The sequence below is a fragment of the Eptesicus fuscus genome, chromosome 23, assembly GCF_027574615.1.
Source record: "Eptesicus fuscus isolate TK198812 chromosome 23, DD_ASM_mEF_20220401, whole genome shotgun sequence".
In the NCBI taxonomy this organism is placed as follows: domain Eukaryota; kingdom Metazoa; phylum Chordata; class Mammalia; order Chiroptera; family Vespertilionidae; genus Eptesicus; species Eptesicus fuscus.
Genome location: NC_072495.1, coordinates 24303154 through 24323955, shown reverse-complemented (window position 1 = coordinate 24323955; position 20802 = coordinate 24303154). Strand labels below are relative to the sequence as shown.

General features: G+C 46.0%; 1 protein-coding gene across 1 annotated transcript in view; it reads left to right on the top strand.

Annotated features, from left to right (window-relative positions):
• CHEK2 (checkpoint kinase 2) overlaps window positions 1–20802 on the top strand; it is a 29966-nt gene extending 9164 nt beyond the window's left edge. Inside the window, exons 5-15 of the mRNA XM_054712540.1 lie at window positions 34–124; window positions 5355–5460; window positions 7363–7416; window positions 9117–9178; window positions 10612–10711; window positions 12528–12614; window positions 13693–13856; window positions 14093–14208; window positions 15760–15845; window positions 19062–19142; window positions 20226–20802. Coding sequence (XP_054568515.1) covers window positions 34–124; window positions 5355–5460; window positions 7363–7416; window positions 9117–9178; window positions 10612–10711; window positions 12528–12614; window positions 13693–13856; window positions 14093–14208; window positions 15760–15845; window positions 19062–19142; window positions 20226–20315 — 1037 coding nt within the window. The 3' untranslated portion in view covers window positions 20316–20802. The remainder of the gene's footprint in view (window positions 1–33; window positions 125–5354; window positions 5461–7362; window positions 7417–9116; window positions 9179–10611; window positions 10712–12527; window positions 12615–13692; window positions 13857–14092; window positions 14209–15759; window positions 15846–19061; window positions 19143–20225) is intronic.

The window sequence follows — 20802 nt, the reverse complement described above, 5'->3', positions numbered from 1 at the left end:
TAATGAGGCCTATTTCTGCCCTTTTTTCCTTAGTTTTTGTATTTTTCGATCTGACTGTAGATGACCAATCAGTTTATCCCAAGGAATTAAGAGACCAATACATCATGTCAAAAACGCTTGGAAGGTAAATTTTCTTTTTCTTATGGAAATTGTACTTAATTTTTTCTAAACATTTGTTACCGCTTAGTTTATTGTTCCTGGTTTTATTTTATTACTAGAGGCCCAGTGCATGATTGAATCATGTACGTGTAGGGTCCCCTACACCTTCGCTTTTCGCAGTGGAGCTGGGTGCCTGTCTGCTGGTGCCGGAGCAGACAGGCACCCAGCTCCCCCACTTTTGATGGTCCGCAGGCCGCTGAGGGGGGCTACCCTGCAGTTGAGAGGCACAGGGGGCGGGACTCCCGCCCCCTGTGCCTCTCAACGGCCGCTGACGGGGGCTGCTGCGGACACCTGGCTACCCTGACGTTGAGAGGCGCAGCTGGGTGTCCTGCAGGCAGGCCCCCTCAGCGGCCGCGGATCTGGCCATTGAGAGGCACAGGGGACGGGAGTCCCGCCCCCTGTGCCTCTCGACAGCAGGGTAGCCCCCCTCAGTGGCAGCGGATCCGTGCCTCTCAATGGCCAGATAGGCCACCCCTGAGTCCCGCCCTCCAACCTCCCGCCGCCCTATCGTGGGCGTAGCGGAGTGATGGTAATTTACATGTTACTCTATTATTAGATAGGATTATTTTTTTCACATGCTTAGAGAGAAGAAGGGAGGGAGAAAGAGAGAGAGAGGGGGGAGAAGGAGAGAGAGAAGTATCAATGTGAGAGAGAAACATCAATTGGTTGCCTTCTGTACATTTCCCAACTGGGGATCAAACCCACAACCCAGGAATGTGCCCTGACCAGAAATCGAACTAGCAACCTTCTAGTGCACAGGAAGGTGCTCAACCATCTGAGCCATTCCAGCCAGGCTTGTTCCTGGTTTTATAATATTTACTAGTGGCCCGGTGCACGAAATTCGTGCATGGAGGGGGGGGAGGTGTCCCTCAGCCTGGTCTGCACCCTCTCCAATCTGGGACCCCTTGGTGGATATCCGACTGCCGGTTTAGGCCCGATCCAGTTGGACATCCCTCTCACAATCTGGGACCGCTGGCTCCTAACTGCTCGCCTGCCTGCCTGCCTGCCTGATTGCCCCTAACTGCTTCTGCCTGCCAATGATCGCCCCCTAACTGCTCCCCTGCCGGCCTTTAGGGGTTCCCTGATCATACTTTGAGAACCGCCTCCTTAGGGAGGGTATTCAGGAAACCTTCACCACATGCCAGTGTCCTTCGCCCTACCACTCCTTCCCCAGTCCCCAAGACCTTTCTACCCGCTGCTATTTTACGAATATGAAAATGGAAAACAATAGGAGGAAATAATCAACCATATTCCTGCCACATAGAACCAAGCACAGCGTCCTCTATAGGACCACCTGAAGGAGATATTTCAGTTTATGGGCATTACAGTCAGTAAAACTCATCATGTTTTCACATTTGCATTGGCTGCTTTGAAGCTCATAGCCAAGTTTGTGTCCACCCTTAAGAAATATGTGGGACTCTTATTTTTTTACCTAAGGGAGGATTCCATACAAATCCTCTAACGTGTGGCAGGTGACAGAAACTTAAATGAGTCCGTTAAGAAATTTATTGGCTCTTCTGGCCCTGGCCAGGTAGCTCAGTTGGTTAGAGCATTGTCTGTCCTGGTACACCAAGGTTGTGGGTTCAATCCCAGGTCAGGGTAAATACAAGAATCTGCCAGTGAATGCCTAAATAAGTGGAACAGCAAATTGATGTTTCTCTCTCTCTTTCTCCCTTCCTCTCTCTTAAAGAAAGAAAGTAAGAAAGAAATTTATTGGCTCTTGTAATTGGGAAATACAGGGGCACAGCAGACTTCAGGCATGGCTCGAGCAGGAGGCCTTTGAGCTTTATGCCATTCTTTGAGCTCTGATTATCTACTTGGCTTTGTCTGTGGCTAGATCTAAGGGCTCCCACCGTGTTGCCAGGGCTCTGGCTCCATCCCTCGATTCAGCTGCTCTTTGTGGCCCTCCTATAGAACTGCTTTCTCTGTGTGGCAGGAAAAATGGCTCCCAGGAACGCCACATTCCTGTTTTCCGTCTTCCAGAAACCACAGCAGGGAGAACTGTTTCTCCCCCAACATCAGCCTTTGATTCCAGGGCAAACCCCTGATTGGCTTAATTTTACATGTCGCCCCCCTCCATCGTTCTAGTAGTGCATGTTGTACTATTAGAGACATTCCACTGGACTCGGGGAAGATTTCTCAGGCAAAAGGTGGCTGTGAGCTGTGAGCTGCAGCGGAAGGGGAATTGGAAAATGTTCAAGACATTTATTTATTTATTTTGTTAATCCTCATCCAAGGATATTTTACCATTGATGTTTAGAGAGTAGAAGGGAGGGAGGGTGAGAGAAAGAGAGAGAAACAGAAACATCAGTGTGAGAGATGCTTGGTTGCCTAAATGTGAGAAGTAAAACTGTAAGAAGAAATCATGACCTTTGATTTGGCAGCGGTTATTGAAATGTGGCACCAAAGCACAAGCAACAACAGAAAAAATAGATAAATTAGACTTCCATCAGGTTTAAAAACTTTTTGTGCATCAAAAGACATTGTCAGGAGAGTGAAGTGCAACTCACAGAATGAGAGAAAATATTGACAAATCATATATCATAAGGATCTTGTATCCAGAATAGAGAACTCTTAACGACTCAGCAGCACAAAGATAACCCAATTTAAAAATGGGCAAAGGAATGAAATCGACGTTTCTCGATATACAAATGAGCAAAAACCACATGAGAAGATGTGTAGCATCACTAGTCATTAGGGAAATGCAAACCAAAACCACAATGAGATACCACCTCACACCCTAGGATGGTCATAATAAAGGAACGGGAAATAGTGTTTGTGAGGATGTGGTGAAATTGGAACCCCCCCCATACACTGCTGGTGGGGATGTAAAATGGTGCAGCCACTGGGGGAAATAATTTGGTGGTTTCTCAAAATGTTAAGCAGAATTACCATATGACTCAGCAATTCCCTTTGTAGGTATATCCCCCCTCGATTGAAAACAGGTGTTCAAACAAAATCACATGCATGAATGTTCATTTCAGCTCTATTCACAACAGCCAAAAGGTGGAAACAACCCACGTGTCCGTCAACAAGGGAATGGATAAACAAATGTGATATATCCAAACAATGAAATATTATCTATATATATAAAAGCCTAACCGGACCGTTATGACCAGACGACCGGCCGGTAGCTATGACGCACACTGACCACCAGGGGGCGGATGCTCAACACAGGAGCTGCCCCCTGGTAATCAGTGCGCTCCCACGGCCGGCCAGCCTCCTGCGGTCCCTCCCCCCGGCCAACCGGTCCTGATCGGGACTGGGCAAGATGGCCCCGATCGGCCCCAATTGCAGGCCAGGCTGAGGACCTCAACCATGCATGAATTCGTGCACCGGGCCTCTAGTTTAGCTATAAAAAGGAATGAAATACTGATACATGCTACAGCATGGATGAATCTTGAAAACATGCTAGGTGAAAGAAGCCAGTCACAAAAAGCTACATATTGTATGATGTTATTTTATTTTTATATATTTTAAAATATATTTTATTGATTTTTTTACAGAGAGGAAGAGAGAGGGATATAGAGTCAGAAACATCAATGGGAGAGAAACATTGATCAGCTGCCTCCTGCACACCCCCCACTGGGGATGCGCCCGCAACCAAGGCACATGCCCTTGACCGGAATCGAACCCGGGACCCTTGAGTCTGCAGGCCGACGCTCTATCCATTGAGCCAAACCGGTTTTGGCATGATGTTATTTTTTATGAGATATCTGAATTAGGCAACTTCATAGACAAAAAGCAGATCCGTGGTTGCCAGGGGTTAGGGGCACGGTAGAATGGGAGAGTGAAAACTTAGTACATATGGGTTTCCATAGATAAGAGTGATGGTTGTACATTATAGATGTACTTAATGCCACTGAATTAATACACTTTAAAATTATTACAACGGTAAATTTTATGATCCTATATAATAAAATATGCTAAGTATCTGTTTGTTCGACCAGTCGCTATGATGCGCACTGACCACAAGGGGGGAAGATGCTTCGATCGGTAGGTTAGCTTGCTGCTGAGGGTCTTCCTACCACCCCCCCGCCCCCCATCTGGACTGGGCGAGAAGGACCGGACACGCCCTGGAGCCCTCCTGCGATTCCTCCCTCGCTCCGATCTTGCACCGGATGGGTCCCTCGGCCTGGCCTGCGCCCTCTCGCAATCCAGGACCCCTCAGGGGATGTTAGAGAGCCAGTTTTGGCCGATCCCCACAGGCCACGCTGAGGGACCCCACCAATGCTGTGCACCGGGCCTCTAGTATGTATATGTACAATATACAATAAAAAAGATGTTATGGAAAACCCTTCACACCACCCTAAACCCATAATAGTTATGATGGTTTACTTCATATGGTAATGAATGATTGGTACTTATGGAGGCATGACCTTGGGCTGACCCCAAGCTTTGGCGAACAGAGCCTGTATGGAATTAACTATGTACTGGGTGGCATCCTAGGTTAGCGTTTTCTCCTCTATTAGAGTGTCCCAATTAATTGCCAATCTTTGCAAGCAGGTTATAATACTTCTGGTTTCTTAGGTATTGTGATTTTATTTAGGGTGCAGTTCATGGCATCAACTGCTTATGCACTTTCTTAGAAGACAAAAATCAAGAAATGCATCGATGAAAGTAATTTGCAGTTGTTGTCTGCTGTAGCTTGCTCAGGCCCTCATTTTTGCCGGGGTCTTTTTTTGTTTGCTGTTTGGTCTCCGAGATAAGTCATTTCTCTCCGATTTGTTGTTAGTGTCTTTAGTAGATGTTTACCATCTGAAGTGACAGTACGACAGGCCTGTCTCTGCTCAAAAAAAGTGGGATTTGGAGCTGACCAGGTGTTGTTGGATGGTCCACATTTCCTATGCCCTTGACATGCTAGGTTGGTGAGGTTTCACCCTGTTCTTGATAAATAGGACAATGGAAAGATTGTATATGGACTGTGTGTGCGCATGCGATAGAGAGAGAGAGAGAGAGAGAGAGAGAGAGAGAGAGAGAGAGAGAGAAGAGCACAAGAAAGAGTGTGAGAAAGAGGGAGCGACCTTGTGCAGGGCCCATTCTAACGTTCTCCGTTTTCCGATTTTTTAGCATATGTGCTGGGAAGCTAGCACTGGACCGCCTTTACCTTGTAATAGTTGAGGCCAACTTGGGAGTGGTGGGTCTCCTGATTAAAACCAGAGTCTGACAATCACTTTCTGTGTGTTTCCTTGTAGCGGTGCCTGCGGTGAGGTGAAGCTAGCCTTTGAGAGGAAGACATGTAAGAAGGTAGCCATAAAGATCATCAGCAAAAGGAAGTTTGCTATTGGCTCTGAGAAAGAAGTAAGTACCTGTGTTTGGCTACTCAGCTGTTCCTTAACATTCTTAATTTCCCAGAATAGTTTTGGAATGGTCATGTTCCATGCCAGGAAGAATTTACTGCTCAGATATGTGAATTTGCATGAAAGAACATTGAAAATTTTTGAGTGTACTCAACTACCCTAGAAACTTATAATTTGGTTCCAAAGATAGTTGGTTGCACATAACGTACTAGCAGGAAGTTGATTTTTTTTTTCCCTCCTTCTAAGTTGTCACAAGACTGTTTTTACAATAAATGAAAGGAAATTAGGGGGGGGGGGGTGAAATCCAGCCATATCCCCACCACTGTAACTCCACAGCTGTTTTCAGTTTTCTTTTTCCTTTCTAGTCTTTGTTCATGTGAATTCGTGTTTTTAGATGGTTGAAATCACATTGTATATACAATTTTCTATCCTGCTTTTCCATACAAGCATTAAGGCATAAACTTTCCCCTAATAGATCCTTTTTGATGGTCAAGTCTCTATTTCATCGACTTCATCATAATGTCTTCAACCATTTCTCCGGCTGGTCGTTTAGATAATTTCTAATTCTCTGCTCTTCCCAGTCAATGTGGCAATGAGTATTTTTGTGTTTACAGATTTTTTAAAAAATCTTAATTAAATTATTTTCATAGTCTCTATAGTAGCCATTCGTTTTGTGGGATACACTTTTTACTGCGTGAGTGAAATGGCCAAATGTATTGGTCTTTCAACACATGATTCCACAAAGTAATGTAAAATGTGATCTGTAATCACGTTTCCTCTGTGGCCAGCTGTTTCTGGCTATTATACTTTAACATTCTTTAAAGATCAATCTCCCCCTCCCGCTCCCCCCCCCCCGCTTCCCCCCCCCCCCCCCCCGACACACAATGCCATTCTCACATAGCAAGAGGAATTTCCTTTCTGTGTTCACTTTGTTATAGAGCTTTTCCCCTGTGATTCTGGATTTGTTTCCCATTTGTGGAAGAAAATACCTACCAGATTCTTAATGACTTGCAGCAGAATTTTAGTTCTTAATTTCATCTTTCAAATCATCGTGAACTCTTTTAGACCTCTCTGTCATCAGAGCACACCCTGACTTAGTAATGAGTTTAACGGCTTACAGGAAGGGGCAGGCTTTTAAAATTAAACATCTGGGTTTCTTAGCTGAAGTCCATTTTACATAAATATGTAATTCTATATCCTCTGCGCTGGTGGAGGGTGTAGCCCATGAGGTCGAGTAACTTGATTCATCCTTTCGGAGTTGTAAGGGGGAACAACTTCAGGATCCTGAACCTTCCTCTAGTTAAAAGTCTCAATAAATATGTCAGCCTGCAGTTGAAATTGAAACCTATGTCTGTTGTATTATGAGATATTTGACTTGATAGTTTCTTCATATAGCTTAATAAAATAACCTTTTTGTCAGCGGTGTTGTTTTATAATTTTTATGACTGCAAACAATTCCACAGCTAATGAGACAAGCAGAATTTACCAGGTAAGCTTGAGAACAGTGGAAATACTTGTTTTTGGCTGTGGGAACTGGAGCAATTGGCTTCCTTTCTCTGAGCCTCAGTTGCTCCATCTGTAAAATGGGGATAATTATGGAAACCAGTTCGCTTGGGGATTATGAGGCTTATGTGACATTATCCTTTTAAATAAAGAGCTTGGGATAAAGCCTGGTCATTTATTGAATGCATCCTATTTGCCATGCACTTAACTAGTCTAGAATGATTTTAAGTGATTTGTTTAAATGATTGATCTATAGGCCTTGATTTCTCTATATGAGTAGAGATGGGTTTGGAACTCATGCAGCTGTTACTCCACTAAGTTTAACTGTAAACATTTTCTAAATATTGGCTATTATTATTATTAATAATAATAAACTCTAATGTTATTTTATTTATTAAAGGATCCAGCTCTCAATGTTGAAACAGAAATCGAAATTTTGAAAAAATTAAATCATGTAAGTACTTCTGTGAAATATGGCCCATTCTTAAAATCATTTATCTTAAAATATGGGAGGAGTGCAAAGCATTTCAATATAATAAAGCTAGCATGAAATGTGAGTTCCTTGTGTGTGTACATGTGTGTGCATGTGCACGCATATCTGTGTTTAGTTGTCATTTAGCTGGAAAGAGCTTTACCCTGAACTTTTGAAAGGACAATACTGTGTAAAGATTTCATGATTAAATAATTATATGATATTTATACTGATTTAGTTCTTGAACAGAAGACACCGTAAATCTCTTACATTTCATTTTATTTATTTTTTAATCTTCACCAAGGATATTTTCCCATTGATGTTTAAGGAGAGTGGGAGAGAGAGGGAAAGACAGAGAGAAACATCGATGTGAGAGAAACACATCGATTGGTTGCCTCCTGCACACGCCCTGACCAGGGCCTGGGCTGGGCAGGAGCCTGCAACCAAGATACATGCTCTTGACTGGAATCGAACCCGGGACCCTTTGGTTTGCAGGCCGACACTCTGTCCACTGAGCCAAACTGGCTAGGGCAAATCTCTTAACTTTCATATCTCCTTGAAAATGGGAGGATCTTGTAACATTCCCCTGTGGTTCCATTTGTGCAGAGCTGAATAGCCCGCCGTCTGGCAACATGGTGGGCGCCCACCTGACCTGCTTTCCATTCATGCTCCTTGTCAGGCTCCTCCCGGTTATGAGATGTCCTTGCGTATCTTGAAGCATAATAATCTCTATTTTGTAAAATGACTGTTTAAAATCCTCTGCTGTTTTTAAATGATCCCTCGTTCTATGTAGTCAACTCTGTTATTTTTTAGACATACAGAATAGTCTCTTATTCTGTAAATTAACGTTACTTTTTAGCCTAAATGAATAATAGGGAAAATAAGGTTAGCTGTCTGACCTTGCAGGCTAGCCATCTGACGTAAGGGGCTGATACTACTCCCTGTTAGTTATGTACTCAAGGTTATAAGCTGTCTGCAAAAATAACTTACACAAAGCTCTTTGTAAAGTCTGCAGAAGGTCCGGAACCCCCATATTTGGGAGACAAAGAACTGGAAGCATATAAATAGGGAACGCCTCCTCCATGTTTTTGCTCAGAAACTTGGGAGTCAGCTCCCTCTGGGCCCGCTGGCGTGAATCCAGACTCCTAATGAATTGGCTTGTTAAAGCATCCTGTGTTCACGATACAACAATCTGTGCAATGAGGAGGGAACTGGGAGGAGACCGGCCTGCTTTCCTCGGTGCCATCCTTATGTGAAACGTGAACCAGTCCCTTGCTAACTTGTTGGCGTGGCGAGTTCCTTGTACGTCCTCACTGAGGAGCCAGATTCATTCTGTTCTGCCCTCTCCCCTGCGTGAGCTTCAAAGTGTCCCAGGACGGGGCCCAATGCCTGGTCTTGGCCTCCCTGACTCTCTAGGCTCGGTGTTCGGTAGGTTATGTTCATTAAATGCATTTCGACTTAAGATATTTTCAGCTTATGGGTTTATCAGGATGTAACCCCATCGTAAGTCAAGGAGCATCTGTATTTCAGAGCATAGCGTTTTCGAGACTAAGTAATCCCTCACTTCGACGAATTTGTTAACTTTGGGTATTTAGACAAACTTACAATATTGCTGGGAGTCCTGCTCTCGTGGTTTTTCCTCTTGGGAGCTTCTCACTACGTTCCCTCTTCTCCCTCTTTAGCCTTGTATCATCAAGATTAAAGACTTTTTTGATGCCGAAGATTTTTATATTGTTTTGGAATTGTAAGTAGTAAGCTTCTTGATCTGTTTCCATTTCAATGCTTATTGAAAGGCGAATGCTGGCCTGCATTTCTCGTCCTGGGGACCCGGGACAGATGCGTGTGGTGGGGTGGGGCCCACATAGTGCTCGAGGGGTTTCCTACCGTATCCGCAACCCCTCCGTGTTTCCAAAGGCAGCTGGCTGCGAGGGCCCAGGCCCCGGATCTGAGGCCGGTGTCTGAGTCCCACTCTGCACGTGACGAGCTGACTGCCCACTGTTAGACCTCTCACAGTCATTCTCCTCGTGTTAAATGGGGTGATCATGACACCCCATTTGATGAGAGAGAACCATTGGTCGGCCGCCTCCTGCACACCCCCTGACTGGGGATGGAGCCCACAACCCGGGCATGTGCCCTGAGTGGGAATCAAACCGTGACCTCCTGGTTCATAGGTCAGCACTCAACCACTGAGCCACACCAGCCGGCCTCTTCTCTCTGTTTTTAAGAGGCAGAAACAAGATCAGAGAGGTTATGCCTTGACCGGTTTTGCTCGGTGGATAGAGCGTCGGCCTGTGGACTGAAGGGTCCCAGGTTCGATTCCGGTCAAGGGCATGTACCTTGGTTGCAGGCACATCCCCAGTAGGAGGTGTGCAAGAGGCAGCTGATGGATGTTTCTCTCTCATCGATGTTTCTGGCTCTCTATTCCTCTCCCTTCCTCTATGTAAAAATCAATAAAGTATATTAAAAAAAAAAAAAAAAGATCAGAGAGGTTACAGAATTTGCCCAAAGCACCTCGGCTGGGAAGTTGTGGCGTTGGGCTTTAGTCCCCTGATGATCTGATCGTCTCCTCCTGCTTGCTGCTCTATGCCAGTCTCAGAGTCTAACTGGGAGTGTGATTAAAACGCAAACTCCCGGGCCCTGCCTCGGATCCACGGAGTCAGATTTTTAAAAAATATATATATTTTATTTTATTTTTAAAACATATTTTATTGATTTTTTACAGAGACGGAAGGGAGAGGGAGAGAGAGTTAGAAACATCGATGAGAGAGAAACATCGATCAGCCGCCTCCTGCACACTCCCCACTGGGTATGTGGCCCCAACCAAGGTACATGCCCTTGACCGGAATCGAACCTGGGACCCTTGAATCCGCAGGCCGACGCTCTATCCACTGAGCCAAACCGGTTAGAGCAAGGAGTCAGATTTTTTAAAGCCCTCCAAGTGTCTGCACTGCCCACTGCACCCTCCTCCCATCTTTCCTTGTTTCCTAGTATCCACTGGGGACATCTTCCTTGTGGAGGAAGCTTATTACCTCATTGCCTTGACAACGGGAGTCACGGGTGAATAAAAATGGCAACCCTTTGCTTGTCTTCAGGAGCTTGTTCTGTTTGTGTCATTGTCGTCCACCCAAGTGAGTTTCCCTCCAGGCGTGAACGCCCTGCTGTGCCCGTGTGTTTCAGGATGGAAGGGGGCGAGCTGTTTGACAGGGTGGTAGGCAACAGACGCCTGAAAGAAGCGACGTGCAAACTGTATTTTTACCAGATGCTGCTGGCTGTGCAGGTAAGGAGCCCGCGGTGCTTATGACCGCCTACTTTCTGGCCGGCGAATTACTCTCTGGGTGCGTCAGAAAGTGAGGGAGCGTGGAGGAAAACCTGGGGAACAGAGTGTGTGTGTGTGTGTGTGTGTGTGTGTGTGTGTGTGTGTGTGTGTGTTGTTTGTTCGGTTCTTGGCAAAAACATCTCCCCCTTTGACTCAGATGAGAAAGCGCTTGCTGTGAAGCTTAAGAGAGAGGAAGAAAGGCAGTTAAAGAAATAAACACGTGGTCCCCGTGTCTTCTCTTTAGCTTGGAGGTTTTTGTGGCGGGGCATCGATCGCTACTTCTGCCTGATCCTTGTAGAATCTCCCCTTATCTCTCTCTAAAAAAACACACCAAAAGCTCTAGCCGGCTTGGCTCAATGGATAGAGCGTCAGCCTGCGGACTGAAGGGTCCCAGGTTCCATTCCAGCCAGGGGCACATGCCTGGGTTGTGGGCTCAATCCCCAGTGGGAGGCGGAAGGCAGGAGGCAGCCAATCAATGATTCCCTCTCATCATTGATGTTTCTATCTCTCTCTCCTTCTCCCTTCCTCTCTGAAGTCAATAAAGAAAAAAAATAAAAATAAAAAACACACCAAAAAAAAACATATTGATTTCAGAGAGGAAGGGAGAGAGAGAAACATCAATGATGAGAGAGACTCATTGATTGGCTGCCTCCTGCATCCCGCCGCCGCCCCCTCTCCCCTCCCTTACTGGGGATCAGCCCACAACTCAGGGCATTTGCCCTGACTGGGAATCGTACCCGAGTCCTCTTGGTCCATGGGACGATGCTCAATCCACTGTCACCACAGCCCGGCCCCCCTTACCTCTTGGTGGGGGCGGCGCAGGTATGAGGACAAGGCCGGCAAGTTGGGGTGATTGTGATGTCCTGGTCGCTCCCCGTGGCTGGTGCTAGGCGTTCCCTTCATAGCCAGCATGTTCCCTGCAGCGCCAGGCCAGCGGGCTGCCTTCTCCTCACTCCACGGAAGACTGCGTGGAGGGACAGCTGGTGGCATTCTGCCTGCTTGGAGGGACACCCTTTCTCAAACCAAATTTGGTCGTGGCGCTTCTCGGCCAAGGTCTCTTCCCTTGCAGACCCACTCTGTGCAGGAAAGGCGGTGTTGAGATGACTTTGCCCAACGGAGCACATTTAAGGTAGCTAGGCTAGGCTCGCTGTTCGGTAGGTTATGTTCATTAAATGCATTTCGACTTGAGATATTTTCAGCTTATGGGTTTATCAGGATGTCACCCCATCGTAAGTCAAGGAGCATCTGTATTTCCGAGCATAGCGTTTTCGAAGACGAAGGAATTGCTCACTTCGGCGAATTTGTTAACTTTGGGTATTTAAACAAACTTACAGTATGCACTTCACAGATTCCCTTGAAGGATATTATTCTCAGGGTTGGAATAACCAAATGTATCATCTTGGTGGGACTTTTATGGTTTATTGTATAATATGGTCTTCAAAATATTTTATGTCACCCATTTATATTTTTCTTTTTGAAATTGACACCTCACGTCTCTGCCAACCTGAAGGGTTATTACCTTGAAAAGTGAAGTAAAATGCCCACCTGCTGTCCTAAGTTGCCTTTTTCATTTCTGAACTTTTTAAAGACTTTCTTGAAAACAAATTTGTAAACCCTCACCCCTTTACCCAGGAGTTTTTCTGTGATTTGGGGAAATATATTTGTGAGTAACGTGGCTTACCGTTTCACCCCGATGTAAGACGTACGTGCTGTGTGTGTGTGTCTCTACTCACATGCATACTCCTTAAATTAAGCACATGCCTCCCTTTCTGTGTAGTACCTTCATGAAAATGGTATTATACATCGGGATTTAAAGCCAGAGAATGTTCTACTCTCATCTCAAAAAGAGGACTGTCTGATAAAGGTAAGAAATGTATGTTCTGTATGTGGCCATTCCAGTAGATTTCTGTTCAGAAACTGTTAGGTTCATCAGGTAAAAAGTATGAGCATAAAAATGTTGAGAATTTTATCTTTCCACTTTTGGCAATTATTTTTACAGATCAGGTGGTATTTATTGTGGTTTTTTAAAATTAAAATAAATATATATATTTCTTTATTGATTTCAGAGAGGAAGGGAGAAGGAGAGAGAGAAAGAAACATCAATGATGAGAGAGAATCATTGATTGGCTGCCTCCTGCACACCCCCTAGTGGGGATCAAGCCTGCAACCCAGGCATGTGCCCTTGGCAGGAATCAAACCTGGGACCCTTCAGTCTGCAGTCTGACGCTCTATCCACTGAGCCAAGCCGGCGAGGGTGGTATTTATTGCTTTAATCCAGATTCTAATGAGCATTTGTTGAGCTCCACTGTGTACAAGCCACTTTTATGTTCAGAGGGAGGGAGAGTTACCTAAATGGAGGGTAAATTACATGCATCCCATCTCCTCCTTCCCTCTATCGGAGGCAGTGCTGCTCAAACCTGGCTTAGCTTTGGAATCTCTTAGTGATTAGAATGAATGAATAAAGGAATGAATGAATGAATAAGTACAATCATGTCATCCAGGCTGCTCCTGTGGGTTTGTAAAGGTGGCACCCAGAGATACATTCCCCCCCCCCAAGTTCTCAGATATGTGAGTGCGCAGCCAAGGCTGAGAAACCGGGGTCTAAGAGGAACCATGCATAACTAATCAGGATCCTGGAGGTCTGTGATAGGAGCTGTAAACCCTTTGTAAGGTTACAGAGAACACAGATAAGTTGGCATAAAGCCTGGGCCTTGGAGATTTCTTGGCTCAGGAATTTTAATATAAGCAAAATTAAATAACTTGAAAAAGCTCAGAATTGCCTTCAATTAGACACGAATTTGTAGATTCCAGATTAACAGCAGACATGAACTGTAGGGTGGAAACTGATCTAACCTGCCTGTCTTTGGGGACTGGCAGACTATATTAATCTTTTTATTTTATGCTCTCATTAAAACTGATTCCCTTTTGTCTTTGATTTTTAGATCACTGATTTTGGGCAGTCCAAGATATTGGGGGAGACCTCTCTCATGAAAACCTTATGCGGTACCCCTACGTACTTGGCTCCTGAGGTTCTCAATTCCCTTGGGACTGCCGGATATAACCGTGCTGTAGACTGCTGGAGTTTAGGAGTTATTCTTTTTATTTGGTAAGAAACCATGGCTTCAGAGTCTGGTTGGAGTTCATTAGGTGAAATCAGAAACATGTCCAGGTAGAGGGGCTTGTGTTTAATTTAGGTTACTTTTTTTTAAATTTTAATTTAACCATTGATTTATAGAACAATCGAATTTTTCATTATGCTGGGGGGAAAAGAAAGAAGTCTATCCGAATGCCACTGAGAATACCACTTGATTTCTTTTCCTTTCTCTCCCTACCACTACGAAGCCTTAGTGGGTATCCACCTTTCTCTGAGCATAAGACTCAAGTGTCCCTGAAGGACCAGATCACCAGCGGAAAATACAACTTCATTCCTGAAGTCTGGGCAGAGGTCTCCGAGCAGGGTATGGACACGGATGGGTTAAGAGTCGAAGGTTTGCTTACATGTGTGTGTGCTGTGGTGGGAGAGTTTCTTTTCGAATTCCATTATGTTTTCCTCTGCTGTCCATTCTGCTCTTACTTCCTGTTGTTTTGCACCATTTGAGAGGCAACAGGAGGTATGAGGAGCGCAGGCTCCAGAGCCAGGCAGCTCTAGACTCAAGTCCTGCCTGGGTCTGCTCTTTCTAGCTGTGTGACCTTAGGCAAGTGGCTTCAACTCTCTGAGTCTCCATTTTTTTTTCTCTAAAATATTTCTTTATTGATTTCAGAGAGGAAGGGAGAAGGAGAGAGAGAGAGAAACATCAGTGATGTGAGAGAATCATTGGTCGGCCGCCTCCTGCATGCCCCCCACTGGGGATCGAGCCCGAAACCCAGGCATGTGCCCTTGGCTGGAATCGAACCCTGGGACCCTTTAGTCCACAGGCTGACACTCTATCCACTGAGCCAAGCCGACTAGGGCTCCATTTTATTTTATTTTTTGTAAAGGGGTCACAATCAACCCGTACCTTAAAGGGTTTTTGTAAGGGTTAAGTACAACATACACAAGTGCTGTGTACCGATTTAAGTGTGCAAAATAAGTAACTTTTTATTTGTTTTTTTAAGATGACAGTGGATTTATTTATTTATTATTATTTTTTAAATTTATTTTATTGATTTTTTTTTTTTTACAGAGAGGTAGGGAGAGGCATAGAGAGTTAGAAACATCGATGAGAGAAAAACATCCATCAGCTGCCTCCTGCACACCTCCTACTGGGGATGTGCCCGCAACCGAGGTACATGCCCTTAACTGGAATCGAACTTGGGACCCTTCAGTCCACAAGCCGACGCTCTATCCACGGAGCAACACCGGCCAGGGCAACAAGTAACTTTTTAGTTACAGGGTTTCCTTTGAGTAAATAAGCATGTAAGAGTAAGTATAACTAGTTACTTTGTGTTTTAAGAATTTCACCGTGCAACTTTGTAATACTCAAAAGAAAAAAGCAGAAAAGTAAAACTAAATGACAAATAACTGTAACAGAGTTGATTGTGTTAAATGTCAGTGTCTAAGGAATAATATTGTTGCAAAACACAAGCCGGCCTCCACTTGTTGCTGGCCATCCAGGTTCCTGCCTGCCAAGCCTCTCGCAGTTTCAGGAGCCTCGCGCTGCCTGAGGAACGCTCACCATCAATCTGTGGGTCTCAGGGAGCGTGGGCTTGCATCCTGGGTGCCTTAGAACTGGGCGTAAGTTCAGCTTTAATTCGTTTGAACTTGAATCCAGCCATGAGAGAAGGAGCAGAGAGGTAAGGGGTGGTGATGCCTGAGCAGGGAGCCATGGTCATTCCTGCTGTTCTCAGAGCACTCTGATGAATACAGAGAGTGAGGGAGGGTTAGGGGGCCCTGCCCACCATTACCTGCTGACTCCTCGATGACCTCAGCCCCTCTCTCGTCTTTCTGGATGTTGGCCTGTGATTCTGGCATGCTGTGAATTTTGCTGATTCAATGCATTTACCTTTCTCACTGGGGCTTATTGCTTTAGCTCTGGACCTCATCAAGAAGTTGTTGGTAGTGGATCCAAAGGCACGTTTTACGACAGAAGAAGCTTTGAAACACCCGTGGCTTCAGGTGGGTATGGGCGATGCCGCCTCGTAGCATAAAATACCTGGGCAGCCCTGAACTGTGCCTGAGAGATGAGGAAGAGGATGGAAACACAGCGTTGGCTTTTTGGGTCTGTTTCCTGCAGCTGTTGTAGATGAAGCTTTAGGTGTGTGGGGTATGTAGGTATGTGGGTGTGTCTTTGCGTGGTGTCTGGGTGCATTCTTTTTATTTTTATTTTATTTTAAAAATATATTTTAATGATTTTTTTTACAGAGAGGAAGGGAGAGGGATAGAGTGTTAGAAACATCGATCAACTGCCTCCTGCATATCCCCTACTGGGGATGTGCTTGCAACCAAGGTACATGCCCTTGACCGGAATCGAACCTGGGACCCTTCAGTCCACAGGCCGACGCTCTATTCACTGAGCCAAACGGGTTAGGGCTGGGTGCAATCTTTTTAAACTTGATTCGTGGCTCTTGGATGGACAAGCTCACTTTATGGCCGGTCTTGGTTCCACTTGGCTTCCCCGGGGCCCACGGTTTGGCCGTGTGCCTTGGAGGAGTTGTTCTAACTCGGAATCTCATCCCCAGCTGTGCTCCCCTCTTCCCTCAAACGCTCTACCCCAAACAGGTGGGATGGGCTGCATTCCAGCCTCTTCCACTTTAAATCACGGGAGCAGGTGTTGGAGGGGAAGGGCCGCTTCCCTGGGGGGAGAATCTAACCATTTCTTCAGCCCAAGTGATTGGATGGAAAGGACCCCACTTGTTCGTGGAGAGGAAGCATGCCTTTCGTGCAGACTGTCTGTCACCTGCGCCTTCCAAGTGTGCATTACCTCTGCGTCCCTGCTGGGCGTCCAGCTGCCGTGGGATTACGCGCTGAGCTCATCCCAGCTGTAGGAGTTGGAAGCCCTCTGTGGCTCTGCTGGGGTCATCTTTGGGTTAGGCATCAGCTGCAGCCTGGGGCAGGTCTTCTGATGGATGTCAGGTCTTCTGTCAAGTGCAGTTCCATGCAGCACAGCCACCCCCCTTTCTAGGAACTTGCCTTTGGTCTCTCTGTTCCCTGTGGGGTGGAGACTGAACCACCCATCTCGGCACCGTGCTTCTGGGATTCTGGGAAGACCGCCCCCATTCTCTTCCTCTCCTAACCCTCCCCGCCTAACAGTTTGGCTCCGGTCAGCTCAGGTTGAGAGCAACCCATCCTTAAAAGAAATTTTTAAAAAGTAGATATATGTGTTTGGGATGTTGACCTAGCAACAGCAGGCTCCTCACCCCCCCCCCCCCCGTCCCCCCGCCCAGCCAGAAACCTGTCAGATGATTTAGCACTTAATAGACCACACAGATCTGAAACCTCAGGGGCCCTGGAGAAAAGGAGTTTGGAAACAAAGGGTGCCTTTGCATGTGGGATTTAATTTTGATGAGAAAGAAAAACATGGCTCTTTTCATGTGCCCTAATAGGGAAACGCTTGGGGGCTAGATGTGGACGTAGAGGAGCTGTGTTAAGTCTTAAAAAAAAAAAATATGGAGCTGCTTAGTTAGGCCCGGGAACAGGGTTTGCATCTCCCTGGGATTTATGAACAAGAACAGCCTATTTTTCCTGTACTTTTTTGCCGCGAAAGAAAACCGCTATTAACAGCCAAGGCAAAGGCGAAGTTCAACCTGACCACAGGGGTCTCACTTGAATCCTCTTTTGTCTGCCTTTTGTTTTGGCAGCAAAAGGTGGAGTGAACATTGAATGAGGACAAGGATGCAGAGTGCTCACACCTGCTAGTGACAGTTTAGGTTTTATGTTGGGAAAATGCAGTGTTCTTGAAGAAGCCAAGTGGTCTGGTGGGTCTGGCACTGGACTGAGCACTGGGAATAGGAGTTTTGTTCTGTTTTGTCATCAGCAGAGGATCCAGTTTGGGGAGCACCCCTTAGATCCACTTTTTGCCTCACTTCCTGAAATAGAGGATTCCTTCCTGCTTGCCTCCGAGGCACCTTACAGTTTGTATTTAAAAAAATATATATATTTTATTGATATTTTACCGAGAGGGATAGAGAGTTAGAAATATCGATGAGAGAGAAACATCGATCAGCTGCCTCCTGCACACCCCTTCCTGGGGATGTGCCCCCAACCAAGGTACGTGCCCTTGACCGGGATCGAACCTGGGACCCTTGAATCTGCAGGCCGATGCTCTATCCACTGAGCCACACCGGTTAGGGCTACAGTTTGTATTTTTGAATAGATGTGGACATCTCAGAGAAAGGGCACTTACAGATGCACATTACTGCCTGTGCTATGTGAAGGTAAAGAGCTCCTTTTACATATTATTGCTAATGGATGACTTGTTTTAAATAACAGGCTTAAGCAGGCTTGAGGTCAGCTCTGTTTGGCTGCACTGAAGAGCTGCCATCTGAGGAACATTCTAGTCTGGTTTCATTTCTTCATGCATTTAGTTTTTGTTTTTTTAAATTTTATTTTTACATATATATATATATATATATATAAAATTGATTTCAGAGAGGAAGGGATGGGGGGAGAGAGAGAGAGAGAGATAGAAACATCATTGATGAGAGAGAATCATTGATCAGCTGCCTCCCGCATGCCCCACACTGGGGACTGAGCCCGCAACCCGGGCATGTGCCCTGACCGGGAATCGAACCGTGACCACCTGGTTCATAGGTTGACCCTCTAGCCACTGAGCCACACCAGCTAGGGTTTTCCTTTCTCATTGGACCCACGCTCCGGATATTGTGGGCTTGAAGTCCTTCTGGCGATTGGTACAGCACTTGTCGGGTGGATTTCCCGAGGGTGCTGGGTGGCTTTGTGAGGATGGCCCCAGGAACTGGCCGCATGTTGGCAGGGAGCGGGGTGGGGGGGTGGGGGGCGACCTCCTGTTAAAGACTGAGCAGCTGCACGGAGTCAGCCCCAGCCTCTGGCCTCCTGCTTGCCAGCGCAGCCAGGACCTGGGATGCTGGTTCTGAAAGTCTTTTGACTGCTTAGGTCTGTGGTTCTCTCTGACCCGCCAAGAGCTCTTGAGCATGTGGTTTTGATTCAGCCGGTGCTGATTGAGTGCTGCCTGCTGATTAGACTACTCGGGGAAGGCACGCGGTCCTCTCCCGCCCAGAGCTTCAGCAAGCGCATGCCACTCAACCGGTAGACCCGGCGTCTGCCCACTTCTCGGTTTCCAGGGGCTTCCTGGCCCCATCCTCCGAGGAGCTGTCCCTCAAACACAGGCTGCTTATGTTTTCCATTTCTTTACAGGATGAGGACATGAAGACAAAATTTCAAAATTTGCTTTTTGAAGAAAATAAGTCAACGGCTCTACCCCAGTTCCCCGCCCAGGTATTCCAGATGATGGTCGTTAAATGCAGGCTACGTTTAAAGAGCCAGTGAGCAAGGATGATGAGTTTGAATAGTCTAATAAAAATTGCTTTACACACACACACACACACACACACACACACACACACACACACAGGAATGATGTAGTAGATACTTTGTTTCAGCTTGATCTACTCCAGCACCCTTAGAAGATTTAATAATGAGCAGTATGCTTAATGCACTAGAGAAACACAGCTAGGGACTGTCATTGGAGAAGTCTCCTGCAAGGCAAGATGAAAAGACTCTGCTTGAGGCGCAAATAGAAATTAGTTGAAAATTTAAAAATGTGGGTGAGTGATGGGTTATAATTTTATTCCTCCATTGTTCTTTGTAAGTATAAGGTAATACCTGTTCATTCCTGCCCCACCTTCTTTTGGTGACTGATAGCACTCCTCTTCCCACTCTCTCCTTGCAATTCTATAAACTGGAAAACAAAGACACAAAAAAAGACTTGTCTTTCCACAAAAGAGCAAGATTTGGGGCTCCCAGTGAAAGGCATCGTCATCTCTTTAAATTTCATGATTTAGGAGAAGATGACCAAGAGGAGGCTGTGAATGCTGCTTACTGTCAATATATATCATTGAGCCCAGCCATCGTGGCTTATGGATTGAGCATGGACCCATGTACCAGGAGGTACCAGTTTGATTCCTGGTCAGGGCACATGCCGGGGTTGTGGGCTCCATCCCGAGTAGGGGGCGTGCAGGAGCAGCCGATCAATGATTCTTTCTCATCATTAATGTTTCTTTCTCTCTCCCCCTTTCCCTTCCTCTCTGCAATCAATAAAAATACATTTAAAATATACATGAATATAAATCATTGAATGATTGGGAAGTCACAGGGAGAGAACTGTCATTTTGATGAGCATGTCTGAGTCCGGTGGAATGTGATGGGGACTCGGATGTCAGTGAGGAAAACCAGTCATGGTTGGTGCTAGACGTTTCGCGTGAAAGTCTCCCAATGTACAGGGAGCAGAGTGGGAAACGGATCATCTTTAAAAAGCCGGTGGTCTTCTTTGAACGTTTCTCCCTTTTCCTCTCTTTCCAGCCTTCTACGAGTCGAAAGCGGCTCCGAGAAGGGGAGCCGGACGACGCTGGCACCACAAAGCGCCTGGCAGTCTGTGCTGCTGTCTCCTGAACACTGGCCGAATGGGAGAGACAAGTCCCTTCTTGAACCCTGCTGCTCTTTTCTTTATGTTTGTTTGTTTGTTTGTTTTTAGACTTTGTGCTTTAATTATGGGGACAGCTGCCTTTCCAGAGGCATCCGTACACAGTTAGAGGCCTAATGGAGCCCGGGCAGTGTGCTTCGGCTTGATGACCAGCTCCTTTAGGTGCAGGCCTTTTTGTGTGCGTTTTTGAAATCATGTGCTTCTTATCTGGAACTCTACCGTGGCTGTCACCAGCCAGGTTTCTCAGGAAACGTCCTTGGTCTCAGCCTAGGTGAGAGGCATGCAAATTCTGAAGGATCTTCAGACAGTTGCAGGGAGAGGGGCATTGTGAGGTCGGGGTGGAGTGTGTAGAGAGTGACTGGCTGCCACAGTCCTCCGGAGGCAGTAGGTAGCCAGGTGCAAATACCACGGGCCTATTTTATTTTATTTTTATTTTTCCATGGGCCTATTTTATTT